The sequence below is a fragment of the Rhinichthys klamathensis genome, unplaced genomic scaffold, assembly GCF_029890125.1.
Source record: "Rhinichthys klamathensis goyatoka isolate OS25496 unplaced genomic scaffold, OSU_Roscu_1.1 h1tg000093l_1, whole genome shotgun sequence".
In the NCBI taxonomy this organism is placed as follows: domain Eukaryota; kingdom Metazoa; phylum Chordata; class Actinopteri; order Cypriniformes; family Leuciscidae; genus Rhinichthys; species Rhinichthys klamathensis.
In genome coordinates this window covers 1,157,893-1,176,908 of record NW_026606632.1, presented here as the reverse complement: position 1 = coordinate 1,176,908, position 19,016 = coordinate 1,157,893, and the positions used below count along the sequence as shown (strand labels likewise).

The following is a 19,016-nucleotide window of genomic DNA, read 5'->3' as shown; positions in this document are numbered from 1 at the left end:
AGAGAGAGAGAGAGAGAGAGAGAGAGAGAGAGAGAGAGAGAGAGAAAACTTATGCTACAAGAACGATACTAAGGAAACAAGATGCACAGAAATGTTGGACACTTACTCATCTGAAATATCGATCTTGATCTGGTTCCTGTCAGCTGAAGCTGCACCGGTGCGATGAAGTTTGGTGATAATCTCAATCAGTCGGTCGCTGCTCAGCAGGAAGTCACCTTTGGCTGCAGACACAGCACCCTAAAGAGAGAGCATGGTCAGTAGTGTTCCTGACTGCCTTGTGTGAGATGAGTTATTGTATGCCGTACCTCTTTGAGCTTAAGAGCGAAAAAGCCATCGTTCTGTGTGCTCACAGACACACTGCTGAGGTCTAGCAGAGGAACGCTGGCCTTCACCTGGCCTGTCTTCTGATCCGCAAGAACCAAACTCTTCTTGGTCAGGAGGAATATTCTTGGAGCTCCCTAAAAAGTAAATCAGTAGACTTTAAATGTCAAGTTTAGACAAAAAGGATGAAAATTACCCCATGATAGCCTTTTGAAAATTGAAGCAGCATCTAATTGCATGTTGGTACTTAATGTCTGTCAAACAAAATGATGTTGCAAGTCAGTAAGCTTGCTGATGTATCTGATGATTTTAGGAATACATTTATTCATAGTGAAATTAAAAGGGGAAAATGTACCCAAATATTGATTAAGTTTTTAAAATAGACACTTTCTGCAGATGGAAACAGGTAAAAATTAGTTTTTTTGGGTGTGTTTTTGTTAAAGTTAATTTTGACTGAAGGCATGTAGTCTTTATATTTAATGGAGAAAACAAACCACGGAAGTGTAAAATGAAAGTCAATGTCAAAGAACAAGTGATATTTAAAAAGTATTCTAAAAAATATCCACCATACAGTATTTTACGATTCCTTTCCTTTGTGCAAATGTAGAGCTGCTTTTGCTCTAATGTTTTGCTTTTGGACGATCATTGAAAATTTGTAGAGTGATCCAACGCATGACTTTTTCAAGATTACTTACTGGTTTTGCGAACGGAACAAATCATTCCATTCACTAGCCTCTCTGGATACCTAGCATCTAAATTGCATGTACCATAACGCCTTTTTACCATAATGACTGGAATTTGGCAAAAAAAGGGTCTGTATGCCACAGACAGTAAAGTAAGTTTGACAGAAAAATGAAAGATAAGGCATTAGGGATGTGCATCTCCATAGCTGAGGCCGATGCGATACGCATCTCGATGCATAGCCAACGATACAATACATTAAAGATACATATAAGCAGCTACCGATGCGATGCAATACAATACGATGCACTACTCTTACGATGCGGTGCGATCCGATTCAACGCGATGCGATTCAATGTAATACGATGCAATAGAGAAAAATATGATGCTATGCAATTCAATATGGTATAGATAGTTAACTTTTATTTATTTTATTCAGACATACAGCAAATCATAAAGTAGCTTAAGTGCCATCTGACTTTTAACGCATATTCTTTCATATTTCTTCACAAAACCAAAAGATTAAATAAAAGCAGGTGCTGTTTTAACAAACAATAAACATAGATAAATAAAAAACTTTCACAAACAGGTCTTTCATAACTGTATTCAGATGTAAAAATATACATCTATGAAAAACTATTATTTGCAGTCACAGGCTTCTGTAAACCAGATTAACTTAATGTCCTACTTTAAGGTTTAAAGGTGGGTGACTCTCAGGACACGCCTCGCACTCTGTAGTGTTGTGATCCGTCATATTCATGTAGCAGCTGCAGCAGTGGTGATGAGAGAACGCGCTTGAGCAACAGTTCAGAAAGGAGAAATCAATCTAGTCGAACTGGACGCGCAAATGAGGCGAAATCGTGTCCAGTGCACTGCGTTAAATGCGTCTGGCGCCGCAGGACCTCCAGACCCGCGTCAACTTGTCTTTACAATGACTTAAAAAGGAAATCACTCGCTCCAGACGCTTAATTTGCGTTCGGTGTGAACGCAGCAGTTACATAATAAAATATTGGTCACAAATGATTGGTCACTTTCTAAATAGTAAAAGTATAGCGCATCAACTAATAATTATATATGAATAAATCGTTTTTTACCGATGCAGATGTTAGAAACGATGCATCGCGATACAAATGCCAACTTGTATCCGATGCACACTTATTTAAATCGATGCATCGCATCGTTAGCTTTTATGCCGATGCACCGATGCGAATCGGTGAATCTTACCATCCCTATAGGGCATACATTTGATTGATCAGTCCTGTTATAAGGTTAATTCTATTGGCACAGGGATACTTGTACTCACCTTGCCATTGGCACGGTTGATTTTACTGACCACATCTGCAAGAAGAACTCTATCCTCTGCCAAGCTGTTTAGCTTCTGGTACTTTGGGTTTTTGGTTATCTCCACATAGTCTCCTTTGAAAGGCTGCCCCACACTGTAAAGCACAGGACATCGGTTATTGCAATAAATTGCAACACTGCAGATACGTGTTTTCTGTAGGTAAATTACACAAAGGAACTGTTTTTTTTCCTACCTGCTAGGATACAAGGCCTTCTTATCTTTGAAGAGTTCACTAGCTGCAAGCTTCTCCTCATAGGTAGCCTTCTTTTCTTCTGTGAACTGGCTGCGGTATTTCTTACACTAATAGAAGGACACCATGAGGATAGATGGTTAGATTACAGGGGAAGTAGGGGTGCTGCAGCACCTGTTGTCACAGGATTGCAAATCCAATGAAAATTTACATTTATGTTCATTTACATTTATTCAGTTTTAGCATTTAGTCAATTATTTGTTATAAATTAGTGGGCTATAAATGTTATTTATATGCTGAATTATGTTTTTTAAAACGTACAATCGGAGTCTGACATTACATTTTGACCGTTGCAGTGTGCACAGAAATAATTAGTCTGCTATACACCTGAGCGCAAGTCCACCTTTGGTGTTGTGTAAGGTAGGTAGGCCTTTTTGTGTTCATTTTTATTTATTGTATATGACAGTGTAAACAGCTCAATAACCCTTTTATTTAAAGGCTTAATTTATGTCCAATGCATTACGATTGCAAGCAGTATCAATAATGTAAAAAATGTGATGTGCAGTCAAATGTCTTGGTGTGTATGCAGTTTAAATGAATGTTTTCAAATGATCCTCTTGTTGTGCTTTGTGAACTTGTAAACTTATTTTAGCCAAGGCTGCAAAGCCGACTCCATGTTACAAATATGTTAGACCTATCACTTCTGCCACTAAAGATTGCTTTATAAATAATCTTCCTGATCAGTTTCATCATCTCAGCATCTCAGATAGCTTAGAAGAACTCGAAATTGCGACAGCAACTTTTAACTCTCTCTTTTCCAGCACTTCAGACACAGTTGCTCCTTTGCACTTTAAGAAGTTTAAAGAAAATAGTCCAACGCCATGGTACAACGAGCACACTCAGGCCCTTAAAAGAGCAGCCAGAAAAATGGAGCGCAATTGGAAGAAAACAAAACTAGATGTATTTCGCATTTCATGGAAAGAGAGCACGATTGAAGAGATGTCTTATCGGTCAAAAGTTAAGTATGGTGTACCACAAGGCTCAGTACTAGGACTGTTGCTGTTCACTCTGTACATGCTTCCCTTAGGAGATATCATTAGGAAGCATGGCATTAGTTTTCACTCTTATGCTGATGATACTCAGCTCTATATTTCTACACGCCCTAACGAAACGTACCAATCCACAAAATTAACGGAATGCATAGCTGATATAAAAAAACTGGATGACTAGCAATTTCCTACTACTTAATTCTGAAAAAACAGAGATTCTAATTATTGGACAAAAAACATCCTCACGCAATAACCTAGAATACTAGTGTCTAACAATTGATGGCTGCTCTGTCAAGTCCTCGTCGTTGATTAGGATCCTGGGGTGTGCTTTTTGATACCAATCTTTCATTTGAAAGTCACATGTCTACTATCTGTAAAACCGCATTTTTTCATCTTAAAAATATTTCTAAATTACGTCATATGCTCTCAATTAAAAATGCAGAACAATTAGTTAATGCCATCATGAAAATCAAGGCTAGATTATTGTAATGCTCTACTGGGTGGTTGCCCTGCACGTTTAATAAATAAACTAAAGCTGGTCCAAAACGCAGCCGCTAGAGTTCTTACCAGAACCAGGAAGTATGACTATATTAGCCCGGTTCTGTCAACACTGCATTGGCTCCCTATTAAACATCGTATAAATTAAAAAATTGCTGATTACTTACAAAGCACTAAATGGTTTAGCTCCCCAGTACTTGAGCATGCTCATTATATGCATTATAGTCCACGTCTATTGCGATCTCAAAATTCCGGCCAGTTGATAATACCTAGAATATCAAAATCGACTGCTGGCGGTAGATCCTTTTCCTATTTAGCACCAAAACTTTGGAACAATCTTCCTAACATTGTCCGGGGCTATCTCTTTGGGATAGCATACACATATCACATTATAGACTTCTATAATTCAATGTTAGGCTGCATAGTTTAGATCAGCCGGAACCGGGAACACTTCCCATAAATCCTGATGTACTTGGTACATCATAAGAAGGATGGCAACTACGCTAATATTAGTCTCTCTGTTTATCCCGAGGTTTACCGCAGGCAGCCGGATCCAGGCCGTATCCAGATCTGATGAAGAACAATCGCCTGGACACGACAACAACTCAGTCCTGAAGTGTCAACTAGTATCTCCCCTGTGAAGGCCTCCCTCCCTTTACAGCTGTACAGATAAAACGTTGTTGGGATAATTCCGGTTCACGTGGCTACGCAGACATGACAAAAATTTCTGTATTACACATTTTTAAGACCAGACAAGTAGTTTGTTGAGGGTTGATTTGTGAAGGACTACATGCCTGCGCACATATATATTCAAACGCGCATACCTATGGACTGAACACGTGATGCGCACCGTCTGCGTTTTCGCGGGTCTGTGTTTTTGAGGTTTGCGCAGATATAACGGATAATCATTTGCACCTTCGAACCTATTTCAGGGAGTGCGTTCTCGAGACACCAGGAACTGTTTTGTGCGGATGGGCAGCCGGAGCGCGTTAAGAGTTTTTCTGTTAGAACGGTGTCGTATTATTTTTTTTATTTATTTGTTTATTTGAAAAGGGACAATGTACACTGATCAACATTCAGAACAAATGTAAGCATACCCGAGTTAGCCACAGGCTAGGTATTAGCGGCCCCTAAGTTAATAACTAATGATCTTCGCAACGGAAGTGAATCAATCAAAACTAACTTTAGCTGGACAATAAACTTTATCCTAATGCTTTTGTAAAGCCTTAACAATCTGTTACGGTAATTTCTATTATAACTGTAAAGCTGCTTTGAAACAATCCATACTTTTAAAAGCGCTTTATATTTATAAAAATGTAAAAATGTATAAAAATGTATAATACACTTGACGCGTTTTATAGACTCGATGTTGTTTCTTATTCAAATGTGGTGAAATCATGAAGCACAGCACCCACAACATAAAACGTCTTCCCCCATCCCTGTTAGATTATTATTAATTTATAGTCAGACATGAGTCATGACAAAGGTCTTATCAGTTAATTGTAGATCTACAGAGTTGTATAATGAAACAGACCCTCCACAGATGGAAAACCCTCCTGAGCTCCTTGTGTGTCTCGTCCAGGAAACCATAGGGCCGAGCTGGCCAGCTCTTATCAATCGGAGACATGGAAGGCATCGTCTTCTTCAAGCCAAGGAAGTACTTCTGCATCTGTAGATAAAAACTTACATCAGTGTACCAGGGAGTATTTTCTTTCTTCTCTGAAAAATGATAAAATGGAGAACATGTAGGAAATAATTTCCTGGGGTAGCACCACCAACTAGTTTTAAAATGTATTTCTTGCACGCACTGCGTTGGGTCACATAAAGTCAACTAAATGTGAAAGAAAATACTTAATTTGCACTCGTTCTATACATGGACTCAACAGGCGAAGAATTCCTCTTTGTGCTGTTATTAGCTTGATATAGTTGGTTACGGCCAAATATACAGGTCCTTCTCAAAGAATTAGCATATTGTGATAAAGTTAATTATTTTCCATAATGTAATGATAAAAATTAAACTTTCATATATTTTAGATTCATTGCACACCAACTGAAATATTTCAGGTCTTTTATTGTTTTAATACTGATGATTTTGGCATACAGCTCATGAAAACCCAAAATTCCTGTATCAAAAAATTAGCATATCATGAAAAGGGTCTCTAAACGAGCTATTAACCTAATCATCTAAATCAACTAATTAACTCTAAACACCTGCAAAAGATTCCTGAGGCTTTTAAAAACTCCCAGCCTGTTTCATTACTCAAAACCGCAATCATGGGTAAGACTGCCGACCTGACTGCTGTCCAGAAGGCCATCATTGACACCCTCAAGCAAGAGGGTAAGACAGAAAGAAATTTCTGAACAAATAGGCTGTTCCCAGAGTGCTGTATCAAGGCACCTCAGTGGGAAGTCTGTGGGAAGGAAAAAGTGTGGCAAAAAACGCTGCACAACGAGAAGAGGTGACCGGACCCTGAGGAAGATTGTGGAGAAGGACCGATTCCAGACCTTGGGGGACCTGCGGAAGCAGTGGACTGAGTCTGGAGTAGAAACATCCAGAGCCACCGTGCACAGGCGTGTGCAGGAAATGGGCTACAGGTGCCGCATTCCCCAGGTCAAGCCACTTTTGAACCAGAAACAGCGGCAGAAGCGCCTGACCTGGGCTACAGAGTAGCAGCACTGGACTGTTGCTCAGTTTTGCATGTCATTTGGAAATCAAGGTGTCAGAGTCTGGAGGAAGACTGGGGAGAAGGAAATGCCAAAATGCCTGAAGTCCAGTGTCAAGTACCCACAGTCAGTGATGGTCTGGGGTGCCATGTCAGCTGCTGGTGTTGGTGCACTGTGTTTTATCAAGGGCAGGGTCAATGCAGCTAGCTATCAGGAGATTTTGGAGCACTTCATGCTTCCATCTGCTGAAAAGCTTTATGGAGATGAAGATTTCATTTTTCAGCACGACCTGGCACCTGCTCACAGTGCCAAAACCACTGGTAAATGGTTTACTGACCATGGTATTACTGTGCTCAATTGGCCTGCCAACTCTCCTGACCTGAACCCCATAGAGAATCTGTGGGATATTGTGAAGAGAAAGTTGAGAGACGCAAGACCCAACACTCTGGATGAGCTTAAGGCCGCTATCGAAGCATCCTGGGCCTCCATAACACCTCAGCAGTGCCACAGGCTGATTGCCTCCATGCCACGCCGCATTGAAGCAGTCATTTCTGCAAAAGGATTCCCGACCAAGTATTGACTATTGAGTGCATAACTGAACATAATTATTTGAAGGTTGACTTTTTTTATTTTTATTAAAAACACTTCTTTTATTGGTCGGATGAAATATGCTAATTTTTTTAGACAGGAATTTTGGGTTTTCATGAGCTGTATGCCAAAATCATCAGTATTAAAACAATAAAAGACCTGAAATATTTCAGTTGGTGTGCAATGAATCTAAAATATATGAAAGTTTAATTTTTATCATTACATTATGGAAAATAATGAACTTTATCACAATATGCTAATTTTTTGAGAAGGACCTGTATACATGGAATGAAAGTGAAAATAATCAAGCAGGAGCACTCTAGCTTTACTATTTCTGGCAAGTCCAATGGTTCTTTGATAGAGAACATAGTCTTTATAAAGACCTGATACTACACAGTTTGTGGCAAATCATCAGACTACTTTTCTGGATAACTAGGTTATGAGCAAATAATATTGGTTAAATCAGCTACTTAAGTCACTTACAATTCTCTGGATGGTGAAGTCATAGATCTTCTTGCCAGCATTAGCTCTGAAGAACTTTCTGTATTCCCGACGGACCTGTGAAAAGGTGGGTTTAAATAGTCACTTCTTTGTATTGACAGTCTTGTGATGACAGCAGGGATGAGACAGGACACTATCAGTTCAGACAAGTGGTGCGTGACAAGCAGGGTCTTAACACCAAAAGAGCAGCAGACTGGAAAGCAAAGATGAGAGAACGGATGCTGTAAAACCAGGAGAGATTCACAGTCATACTTTTGTACACAACAATCATTTCACAGAACTTGAAAAGTTCAGAAAAAACAAAACGGGTAATGACAGCAAGTTAAAAAAAACAAAACACACACAAAAAACAAAAGTGGAGGCAAAACACAAGAAAGGCCTGTAATGTCTGCAAAAGCCAACAGTATATTAGGAGCAGCATGCAGACAGCAGACAGGACAGGCACACAGCAACAGACAGAAAACATGGCTGTCCTATGGTTGAGCTACTGGGGCAAAGTTTTCATGTTTACTCATTTCTGTCATTGATAAATTCATGCCATTCTGCTCTGTTATTCAGATGTCATCTCGCAAGCCCGACTATTGGGATAAAGCCGGGCGTAACCTGTAGATCATTTTACAAGTGACAGCTCATTTAAATACGTCAAAATGGCTTGTCCTGCACATTCATTCATTAAGTGCCTATCATCTTTCAGCAAGAAGTTATAGTCTCTGACAGGTAATCAGGTAGTAAGGGATAATGTACATCCAGCCGGTGATTCTCTCAGAATAAACCCCCGACAGAGTGAGGAGGACCCCGATGCGAAGCGGAAGAGAGAGCAGTTGCTAGCACGGCAATTTCAAACATTTAAGAGATACGGTATACAGTCATACCACTTATTACACAGCATTTCGTCACATACATAATTATGGAGATAAGAGATATTGATTTCAGATTAAACAGTTTTAAAATCGTACCTGTTTGTATCTTATAATCCAACAGTGTACAAAACAATAGTCACAAAATTGCAGCAGCTGCGTTTGTATGAAACAAGAGAGAGCATAATTAAATAACTGTATACAAAATATTGATTTGACTGAGTTTTAATATTTTATTAGCTCACCAAATGCAAAACTTCCACAAAGAAAAACGTTCCTAGTAAGCGTATAGCACTACTGACTTCAGTGACCCTGATGAGCCTGCTTAATGCTTTCAGTGGTTGTTATCACACGGCTCCGCTTCACGTCCGGGTCCTCGTCACCCTGTCGGGGGTTTATTCTGAGATAAAAACCAGCTGGATGTACATTATCCCTTACATAACATACCGCTGGATGGCGCGATTGACCAATCAGAATCAATTCCACAGAGCAGTGTAATAATAGTTGATATCACGGTTGCGCAGGCATTTTACATCATAGCTGCTACTAAAACAATTATTTCAGCACAACTAAAATGCTGTTCTGACAAATTAGCATCCAGGACAAGAACTATCCATTTGATCAATTCCAATATTTCATAGGACGGCCCGTACACATTGGCAGATGTTTGCGGTACACCCCGAACCCCCACTGACCTTGGAACAGCCCCTGACAGAGACCGCAGTATCATCAGGCAACCTCCACAGGACTCATGCTAACAGCTATTTTGCCCAGAGGAAGCTTTTCTAAAGCCATGGATTATGAAAACAGATTTAATTCTGCTTTCTGGAGACACATGCAGTATCTAAAGCCTCGTGACATGTTTTTTAGCACTTCATCCTCGCTTATGACATCAGTGACATCTGTCACTGACTTAGATGCTAATGGACCTGTGGAACTGAACTATGAGGTTAGATTATATTGTTAGTACATAGCAGAGCAGCTGGTTAAGGACACTTAGAGGCTGGTTATGTGCACGCTTCCCACTCATTTCAGCGCCTGGCAAGTACCGATGGTTGGAAGATACCTTTAGTCCCAACCAGTAGGCCCAAATGACAGCGATGGCGTGCTTACGCCTGGCTTCCTCCTTCAAGCGCTTCAGCTCTCTACGTGCCTGTGAAAAAGGGAGAGGGGCATGAATGCAGAAAGGAGGGAATCAATTGAAAAAAGCGGAGCGCAAAGAAGCAGCATAACACCAGGTCCACGCCACACAAAACAGCACCCCATTACCAGATGGTAAACACATTCTGTGTTTCCTGTTGGTTAAGACAGATGGACATTGTTGAGGTTTTCCTGTGGAGAGCACATTTCTTTTCATGGGGTTAACTAAACATGAGCGAGAACAAGGGGAAAAAGAGCAATAAAAAAGAAAGCAAGAGTGCAACTGCTCTCTTAAGGCGCACACCACACAAACACACAATAAAACAAGCCACATCAACCTCAAGAAGGCACTCAGATTGAGTGGGAGAACAGCAGTGCAGTGTGATTCCAACATGCAAAGAGAAGTTCACATGGGATTGTGGATGGAATAAGATTACTTTCCTCATCTATAAGATAAAAAAATCTTCATCAAGCCTGCCATGAGGTTACTCAGGCAATCAGAACGTTCCTCTTATAACAAATGAAGACGGTGACACTGCATGCAAGTACATCAATTATAAAGCATTGCAGTTATGACACATCGTATAGCACTCGTTCACAGTGCAGATGGGCTCTAAAACTTGCATATTATAGTTGTTACATTAAATTGATAATCACTGGTTTATCAAAGGTTTTGCAATTCATCAAGTCATATTTATTTTTTAATAACTATGAATCAAAGAATCAGGATATGCAAAATTCCTTAGTGACTGTTCCATTGTGACACTAGCATAAACATGAAACTATTGGTGGATTTTGGTTCCTGTATAATTTTAAACCAAATAAAAGTAAAGCATCAATTGATTGAATGCTCCTGACCACCCCCCAAACTGACTATGGTTATTATTCTTAATGGAAACTAAAATTGATAAAAGAAACATTTTAACTAAATTAAAAATAAAAACTGGGAAAAAGAAAATGAGTTTTAGGTTTGAACGATTTTGAATTTTTTATATAATATAATTTGGCAGAGTAACTTTGACAGCCCTAAAATATTAGTAAATAATGATGGGGTGAAAAAACTGACCTTGTATTTTCAGAAAACCATAAATCTATTATAACTACTATAATTATAGTAAAAACCTTGCTAGAAAATGTATGGATCCCTGCCGCAGAAATTCACTGGATATTGCGAGATATGACTAAACATAAGGTGTCCAGACTCACGCTTAGGGATCGGTTAATAAAATGGTGCATTTGGTAAGGACAGAGGTCATCCGGCTGTGATGCAAGCCTGCTGCGTGGGAATCGGCCCGCTCTGCAGGGTGACCGTCTGGATGAGCTTTAATCCATCGGCAGTCAGAGAAAAGAAGCTTAAAATATCGCATTCGGTTCTGCCCCCAATGCAATACCCGTTGACCATACTCTCTCTGCTCCCATCCTCTGCCATTCCATCTAATTTCTTACAATGAGCTACAATAAAGTGCAAGTATTATTCATGCTGTGGGGTCCTGAATGTATCAGCATGCACAACATATGGGATGAGCTCAGGGAAGATGGGTCATGATCCAGTCCACCTCATGAACACATGAAGGTGTGAGATGGGTTAAGTGGATGATGGGATGCCACACAGACATAGTGGTGAATACCTTAGTTCCTTGCCAGCAGGCCCAAATGACAGACACGGCCTGTTTACTGCAAGCTTCATGCTTTAAGCGCCGCAGTTCTCTTCGAGCCTATCCAGAGGGTGTTTTTTTTGTTTTTAGAAAACGAAGGAAAAGAGGGTGGAAAAGTATTAAGAACAGAAGCTAAAGACACAAGTGTGTTTTAAATCATAAGTTTTGTAAATCAGCAAAATTTTCATTGTATTTGAACTGAAGTCATGTATTTGGACTTGTGATTCCTGCTTATCAGTTCAATTAATGTAACATTAAAATGTTTAAATGAACCCTTTGGGGCTCAAATTATTGTAAATATTTATATCTGTATCAGCATACACTCACCTAAAGGATTATTAGGAACACCTGTTCAATTTCTCATTAATGCAATTATCTAATCAACCAATCACATGGCAGTTGCTTCAATGCATTTAGGGGTGTGGTCCTGGTCAAGACAATCTCCTGAACTCCAAACTGAATGTCAGAATGGGAAAGAAAGGTGATTTAAGCAATTTTGAGCGTGGCATGGTTGTTGGTGCCAGATGGGCCGGTCAGAGTATTTCACAATCTGCTCAGTTACTGGGATTTTCACGCACAACTATTTCTAGGGTTTACAAAGAATGGTGTGAAAAGGGAAACACATCCAGTATGCAGCAGTCCTGTGGGCGAAAATGCCTTGTTGATGCTAGAGGTCAGAGGAGAATGGACCGACTGATTCAAGCTGATAGAAGAGCAACTTTGACTGAAATAACCACTCGTTACAACCGATGTATGCAGCAAAGCATTTGTGAAGCCACAACACGCACAACCTTGAGGCGGATGGGCTACAACAGCAGAAGACCCCACCGGGTACCACTCATCTCCACTACAAATAGGAAAAAGAGGCTACAATTTGCAAGAGCTCACCAAAATTGGACAGTTGAAGACTGTAAAAATGTTGCCTGGTCTGATGAGTCTCGATTTCTGTTGAGACATTCAGATGGTAGAGTCAGAATTTGGCGTAAACAGAATGAGAACATGGATCCATCATGCCTTGTTACCACTGTGCAGGCTGGTGGTGGTGGTGTAATGGTGTGGGGGATGTTTTCTTGGCACACTTTAGGCCCCTTAGTGCCAATTGGGCATCGTTTAAATGCCACGGCCTACCTGAGCATTGTTTCTGACCATGTCCATCCCTTTCTGGCCACCATGTACCCATCCTCTGATGGCTACTTCCAGCAGGATAATGCACCATGTCACAAAGCTCGAATCATTTCAAATTGGTTTCTTGAACATGACAATGAGTTCACTGTACTAAAATGGCCCCCACAGTCACCAGATCTCAACCCAATAGAGCATCTTTGGGATGTGGTGGAAAGGGAGCTTCGTGCCCTGGATGTGCATCCCACAAATCTCCATCAACTGCAAGATGCTAGGTGCTTTCAGCACCTTGTTGAATCAATGCCACGTAGAATTAAGGCAGTTCTGAAGGCGAAAGGGGGTCAAACACAGTATTAGTATGGTGTTCCTAATAATCCTTTAGGTGAGTGTATATGGCCCACGTCTTTTTTTTATTGCAACAAGTGAGAGACACTGAGAATAACCACATGGCCAGCCAGGACAGACACTTTTGAAAAACATATTGGTTGATAACAGCTACTAGAAAGTGCAGGAGACCAAAGTTCTTAAGACCAAAATGAACTTGGAGTTTTCAATACAGTTTTAAAATCTTCAAAACATGAAAGGAGAAACACATCACAAGTTCCAAAATGCAAATAAATAAAGGAGTGATAAAACATTTGTATACTGTTAAAGGGTTATTAAGGGTTATATAGAAGTTGAAAAAAAGGGTTAGTTTTAAGAACATAAGATTCATACATGCAACTCAGATTCATCAGTTTTCATTTTCTGGGTACAGATGTTTCAACTCAATGTCAGCAAATGAACAATGTTAGTAATTTCCCATTATTTCCCACAAGACGTTACCAACAATTTGATAAAACAGTTGGTCACACGCAAACAAAAGTATGTCATTAAAAGTGAGGTGAGCCGGGATGGGACACGACTTCATTTGGCAGGCTTGTTAAATACCTTAGTTCCAAGCCAAGCTGCCCAAATGACAGACACGGCGTGTTTATTCCGTGCCTCTTCCTTAAGACGCCGCAGTTCCCAGCGAGCCTGCGGATGTTAGCCAGGAGGGCCACGTGGAAGCAGAGATAGGGTGGCAAAGGTTAAAGTCAGAAATATGATAAGAAAAGAGTGATTGAAAAGAGTAAGTCGCATCAAAAGGAGAAGTGAACTAGGACTAGAGAGAAAAAAGAAGGCAAGAAGCTCCGGTGTTGAAAATCTAACCCCACAATTTATCATTTCACCTCCTTATTCATAGAGAAACTGAGTTCAGTACCTGAGTTCCATGCCAGAAGGCTGAAATAGTTGTGACGGCCTGTTCGCACCGCTTCTTGTGTTTCAGTTCACGCAGAAGCTTCCGGGCCTGTGAAAAAAGGGCCACTGTTACATAGTGGGGAAAGACCGGTTGGCTACATTCACACTCTCAGTTTTTGGGATTGACAACCGCATTTATTTACAGGTGTGAATCTCGAAATGTCCCGATCAAACAGCATCTTACAGTAGCATCTTGAATACTGACTGTTAGCTAGTAAACATGCAACAGGAATCAAGACTGTATTCTTTTACTAGTAAACATAGCGACAGTGAAAAAAGTCATATCAAAGATGGCAAAGTCCATAAAACTGAAAGGGTTATCCATCAAATCTTCATTAACTGACAGCAGTTTTTATATTTGGCAGGAGAGCGGAGCATTTGAGTTGGGCATAGAACACAAAACTATTGGTAGCAGCTCCAGTAACTGGATCAAAAACCTTCAGGTGATACACAGCTCAAATCTCCATCGCTGTAAGTTACCGAAAGCGAAACCACAGACGAAAACCCGCAACACATGGTAGACATGAGTTTTTTCAGTGTAGAGCATCTCTCTTTCACTGTATGGCGTGACAAACAACTAGTTGTCCAGTCCGGTTCCATTCACACAGCGCAGGTTTTTTAGAGAATGCGGTTGTGAGTCCTGAAAATTTACGGGTGTGAGCTTGGAATGTGGTTGTCACTCCCCTAAATAACTTAACTGTGTGTAAACGTAACCGCATTAAGGACTAAAATACTAGACTGACAACCGTATTCTGCTGCAATGTGAATGTGGCCTTTGTTTGCTAAAGGAAATGACATGCAGTTTACCAGAAACCTACCTTCCATCCACGGATGAATGACTGAACCACTAAGGCAGAGCACCTGATGTTCTGGTACTTCTTTTGTTGCTACAATCAAAAAAACAATCAACATCAATCTTGAGATAAAAAAAAAAATCTGCCTCTGATCCCAGTGAAACAATGAATCATATTAAACACAATCAATGTTTTCTATGAAAGGTGTAGTAAAGGAAGCGCACCGCAAATCTTCGGTACCAGGCGGAGACCACCACCTGGCTCTTCTTCATCAGGAGAAAGTGAGTGCGGCACTTCCAGCCACGGTAGATCTTCTGGATGAGTGCTGCCAAGTCCTCTAGGCACTGCCTTCTCTTTTCTTCCAAGAAGAAAAGCTGAAGAAAAAAATATATCAGTATCAAAATAAAGAAAATCTGATATTTTTGGCATATGACTCAAAATGCTTATTTGCTAACCAGGAAAAAAAAAAGAAAAAAAAGATTTTTTTTTTTTATCATTAGGGGTGCAATGTGACTAACACCACAGACAGGTGCAGTACTGTCATTTTCTTAATTTGTTCACACTAACATGTGGCTTATCTTATGTATTCAGCAGTGAATGACAGAGGGGTCCTGAATGAGCAGTTTCAAACACAAAATATGCATGAATGTGTAAAACTTCCTTCATTGCTGATGCATATCAGGACTGCACAGATATGTCACGATGGACATGTGCCAAGAAAAAAAAAAAAAACATTTATCATCTTCTCTTTCATACTCTCAGCTGTTGGCATTGCGCTGATGGCATTACTGTCATTACTATAGCAACGGATGTAGATAAACACTGTCTGAATGAACGGATCAGATTTCATCCCTTGCAAAATGACAGCACAGACAGTCAGTCTCAGATTTGAACAAGATTGGATTTGAAAAAAACAAATCAGATGTGTGCGCAATGCGAGCAAAACTAAGATATACATAATCAAATTCCCAAGGATAAGACCGTGAGAGTTGATGGAGAGAACATTTGTTAGACCACATGATGATCGCCAAGACCAGCAAAATAAATTCCAGCCATTGTGGGACCAGCATCTTCTAATTTCAGAGTCGGCCAAACCTTTCCCACCTTCACACGTAAGAGTCAATTTAAAAAAACACACAAAAAAAAAACACAATGATGTTGCCATTAGTGGAATTGCATTAGCATAGTTCAAATCATACTTATCTGGCCATTATCATTTATCAATTTGTTGCAGTAAATGAAGAGGTATAATAACCACAAGTTCAGTATGGTGTACTGCAAGGCTCAGTACTAGGACTGTTGCTTTTCACCCTGTACATCCTACCCTGTTCAGTTTTCACTGTTACGCTGATGATACTCAGCTCCATATTTCTTTGTGGCCCAACGAAACATTCAAATTTACAAAACTAACAGAATGCATAGTTGATAAAAAATTTGATGACTAGTCATTCCCTACTATTAAATTATTAGGAAAAAAAGGTTAATTACTGGATCAAAAACTAATAACCTAGAATACTCTCTAACACTTGATGGCTGCGCCGTTACATCTTTGTTGTCCGTTAGGAACCTGGGTGTGTTATTTGATATCAATCTTTCATTTGAAAGCCACATTTCTAGTATTTGTAAAACATTTTATCCATCTTTATATATATATATATATATATATATATACACGCACAGTATATAAATAATGACATATGCTCTCAATGTCAGATGCAGCAAAGTTAGTTCCTCAAATTATGAAAGTTAAGACCTCAAGGCTAGATTATTTTAGGTCTTGATACAAGGCTAGCCTTACTGGCTGGTTTCCCTGCATGCTTAATAAAAAAAGACTCCAGCTGGTCCAAAATGCAGCAGCTAGAGTAGGTGGGGGCGATATGGCAAAGATATCATATCACGATTGTTTTTCAGAAAAAAAAAAAGAGATCACGATTCTATGATTTTTTCATGTTGGTTTTACTATTTTGCATGTGACTGAGCAGCCCAGCCAAACTAATTTCCCTGTTTTAAAAATGTAGCCTCACAAGGTAACAAAATCTAAAAGAAAAAAAGAATGAAAGACCATTTAGGCCATAGGGGTGGGTGAAGATGAAAATCTTTTTTATTATTATTTTATCTTTATTATTAAAAATAAGGATAAAGATGCACATTACAAATACAATATAATATACAAAATAAATAAACAGTGCTTTATTTTTTCACATAGGTGTATTTAACAGTAGTATACAAGTAAGAAATTGAATAAACAAAAGTAAAAATAAAACTACACAGACTTCACTAAATAAATGTAGCATATACAATTTATACAGTGAAAGGCAATTAGTGGTTTTCTCTGTCTTTCGTTGTTTGATTATAATTATAAACATGCTGCCGCTTGTCATTAATGTTTGGTAGGCTGCAGTCACTTTAAGACAGTAATCTAGTAATATACAGACACGCATCCGGTTTTCTCCACACTGTTTACGTTTATTTAAGACATAACTGATAGTGTTTATGGAAACCTTTTGTGTATTTAACAGTTTAAGTGCAATAAGACTCGAAAGATTACTTAGATTGTTACTCAAGCGCTGTTTGACAGGCTTTCAGTGTGCGCACGCTTCGGGTGTAAGCTTGAGTTCTTGCTAGAACCAGGAAGCCCGGTTCTGTCCACACTGCATTGGCTCCGTACTCCAATCATGCTAAATACTTATAAAGATCTAAATGGTTTAACTCCTCAGTACTTGAGCGAACTCTGCAACAGTCTTCCTAGCATTGTTTGAGAGGCAGAAACACTCTCTGTCAGTCTAAATCTAGATTAAAACACATCTCATTAACCTAGCATAAACAACACACCATCACATTTCTATAAATTCAAATCAGTTAAAGGATTATTAGGCTGCATAAAGTAGGTCAAACAGAACCGGGAACACTTCTTACAACATCCAATGTACTTGTTAAATCATAAGAAGAATGGCATGTATGATAATATTAGTCTACCTGTCTCATTCTTATCCCAAGGTTACATAGTCAGCCAGATCCAGATGGTGGACCTGCACCTAGACACAACGACAATGCAGCCCTATATGTCAGCAGAGACTATGCCAACTAGCCAATCCCCAATGAAGACCTTGTCTAACAGACAACCATCGGCACAGATCCTCAGCAAAGACCACGATAACCAGAAAAGTCCTCTGGACAAACCCTGATGGCCAGCTTCGTCTCCATAACGGCGTGATGAATCCGATCTTCAAGCAGAAGGAACTGGATGAAATATTTTGAATGATACTAATCCATATTCTGATCCACGACTAGTGATGCAAAACAAAACTAGATCAAACAAAACTAGACAAACAAATAAATGCATGTGGTGAGCAGGACGGCCGAGGGACGTGAGAGAACGTCGCGAGGCCGGTGGTGCGATTGCTAATGAGCAGCACCTGTGAAGCACACCGGTCTCGCATCTCTCACGGAGAAGCGGAAGCATAAAGGGGGAGCGACGGAGTGGATGATGGAGAGAGGAACAGGCCTGCTTTTGTTTGTATTTTATTTTGGTAGCCAGCAGTCGTCCGTGAGGGGCTGCTGGCAGGTATTTATATTTTATTTTCGGTAGCCAGCAGTTCCGTGAGGGACTGCTGGCAGGTATTTTGTTTGTTTATTTTATTCAAATAAAGTTTTATTTGATGGTTCTCCGGTTCCCGCCTCCTTCTTCCCTGAACATTGCTACACTGGTGCCGAAACCCGGGAAGAGGGAGGAACGCGCTGTCAGAGAGTCCTCGCCGCTGTGGGGAATCCGCGGTGCCATCGAGCATGGTGCGCGAGTCGCCGGACTCGCGGCCATGTACGCTCGAGGCGGTGCGCTGGAGTGAGTTGCCGGGGGGACGGTCGAGCTCGCTGCCGGCCGCCTGGGAGTTGGAGGGGCGGCTGCCGTCCGGGAGGGAGCGGGGGAGTCGCCGCCGCTCGCCGTGGGCCGGAGCCTGCTGCCGTCCACCAGAAAAGGGGAGGAGCAGGGAGCGGGGGACTCCTACCGTCTGCCCTAGAGCCCAAGGAGCCGTCGCCGTCCACCGGGCGGCGGATGAGCGTTGAGCCGTCCACCGAGGGCTACCCAGCGTCATCGCCAGGCACCGCGGAGGAGATCGCCCAGCTGGTGGGGGACCAGTTGACAGCGCGTTGTGGGAACCGGACCAAGTTTTTTTTTTCTCCTCTCTCGATCTGTCGCTCCTCATGCTTCCGTCTCCGTTTCCCTCGGCTTGTCGATCTATACCCCCAGGGATCGCCGCCGCCGGGGGGGGGGGGGGGGGGGTAGGCACAGTCTTGGGTGTACCCCCCGGCCTGTGAGGGGTGATGGGGGTATGTG

The 19,016-nt window shown here is 40.8% G+C and overlaps 2 protein-coding genes across 5 annotated transcripts in view; both read right to left on the bottom strand.

Annotated features, from left to right (window-relative positions):
• The window catches only part of myo1b (myosin IB), a 108,842-nt gene that overhangs the window by 2,146 nt on the left and 87,680 nt on the right, over window positions 1-19,016 (bottom strand). Inside the window, exons 20-31 of one of the 4 annotated variants that reach the window (XM_056252222.1) lie at window positions 14,908-15,057; window positions 14,708-14,776; window positions 13,852-13,938; window positions 13,539-13,625; window positions 11,460-11,546; window positions 9,758-9,844; window positions 7,817-7,891; window positions 5,616-5,750; window positions 2,538-2,644; window positions 2,306-2,438; window positions 306-458; window positions 107-237 (exon numbers count right to left, since the gene is read on the bottom strand). In XM_056252222.1, coding sequence (XP_056108197.1) covers window positions 107-237; window positions 306-458; window positions 2,306-2,438; window positions 2,538-2,644; window positions 5,616-5,750; window positions 7,817-7,891; window positions 9,758-9,844; window positions 11,460-11,546; window positions 13,539-13,625; window positions 13,852-13,938; window positions 14,708-14,776; window positions 14,908-15,057 — 1,301 coding nt within the window. The remainder of the gene's footprint in view (window positions 1-106; window positions 238-305; window positions 459-2,305; window positions 2,439-2,537; window positions 2,645-5,615; window positions 5,751-7,816; window positions 7,892-9,757; window positions 9,845-11,459; window positions 11,547-13,538; window positions 13,626-13,851; window positions 13,939-14,707; window positions 14,777-14,907; window positions 15,058-19,016) is intronic. The other 3 variants (XM_056252223.1, XM_056252224.1, XM_056252225.1) reach the window with 3 other exon arrangements.
• upp2 (uridine phosphorylase 2) overlaps window positions 1-19,016 on the bottom strand; it is a 65,876-nt gene that overhangs the window by 26,886 nt on the left and 19,974 nt on the right. The window lies entirely within an intron of this gene.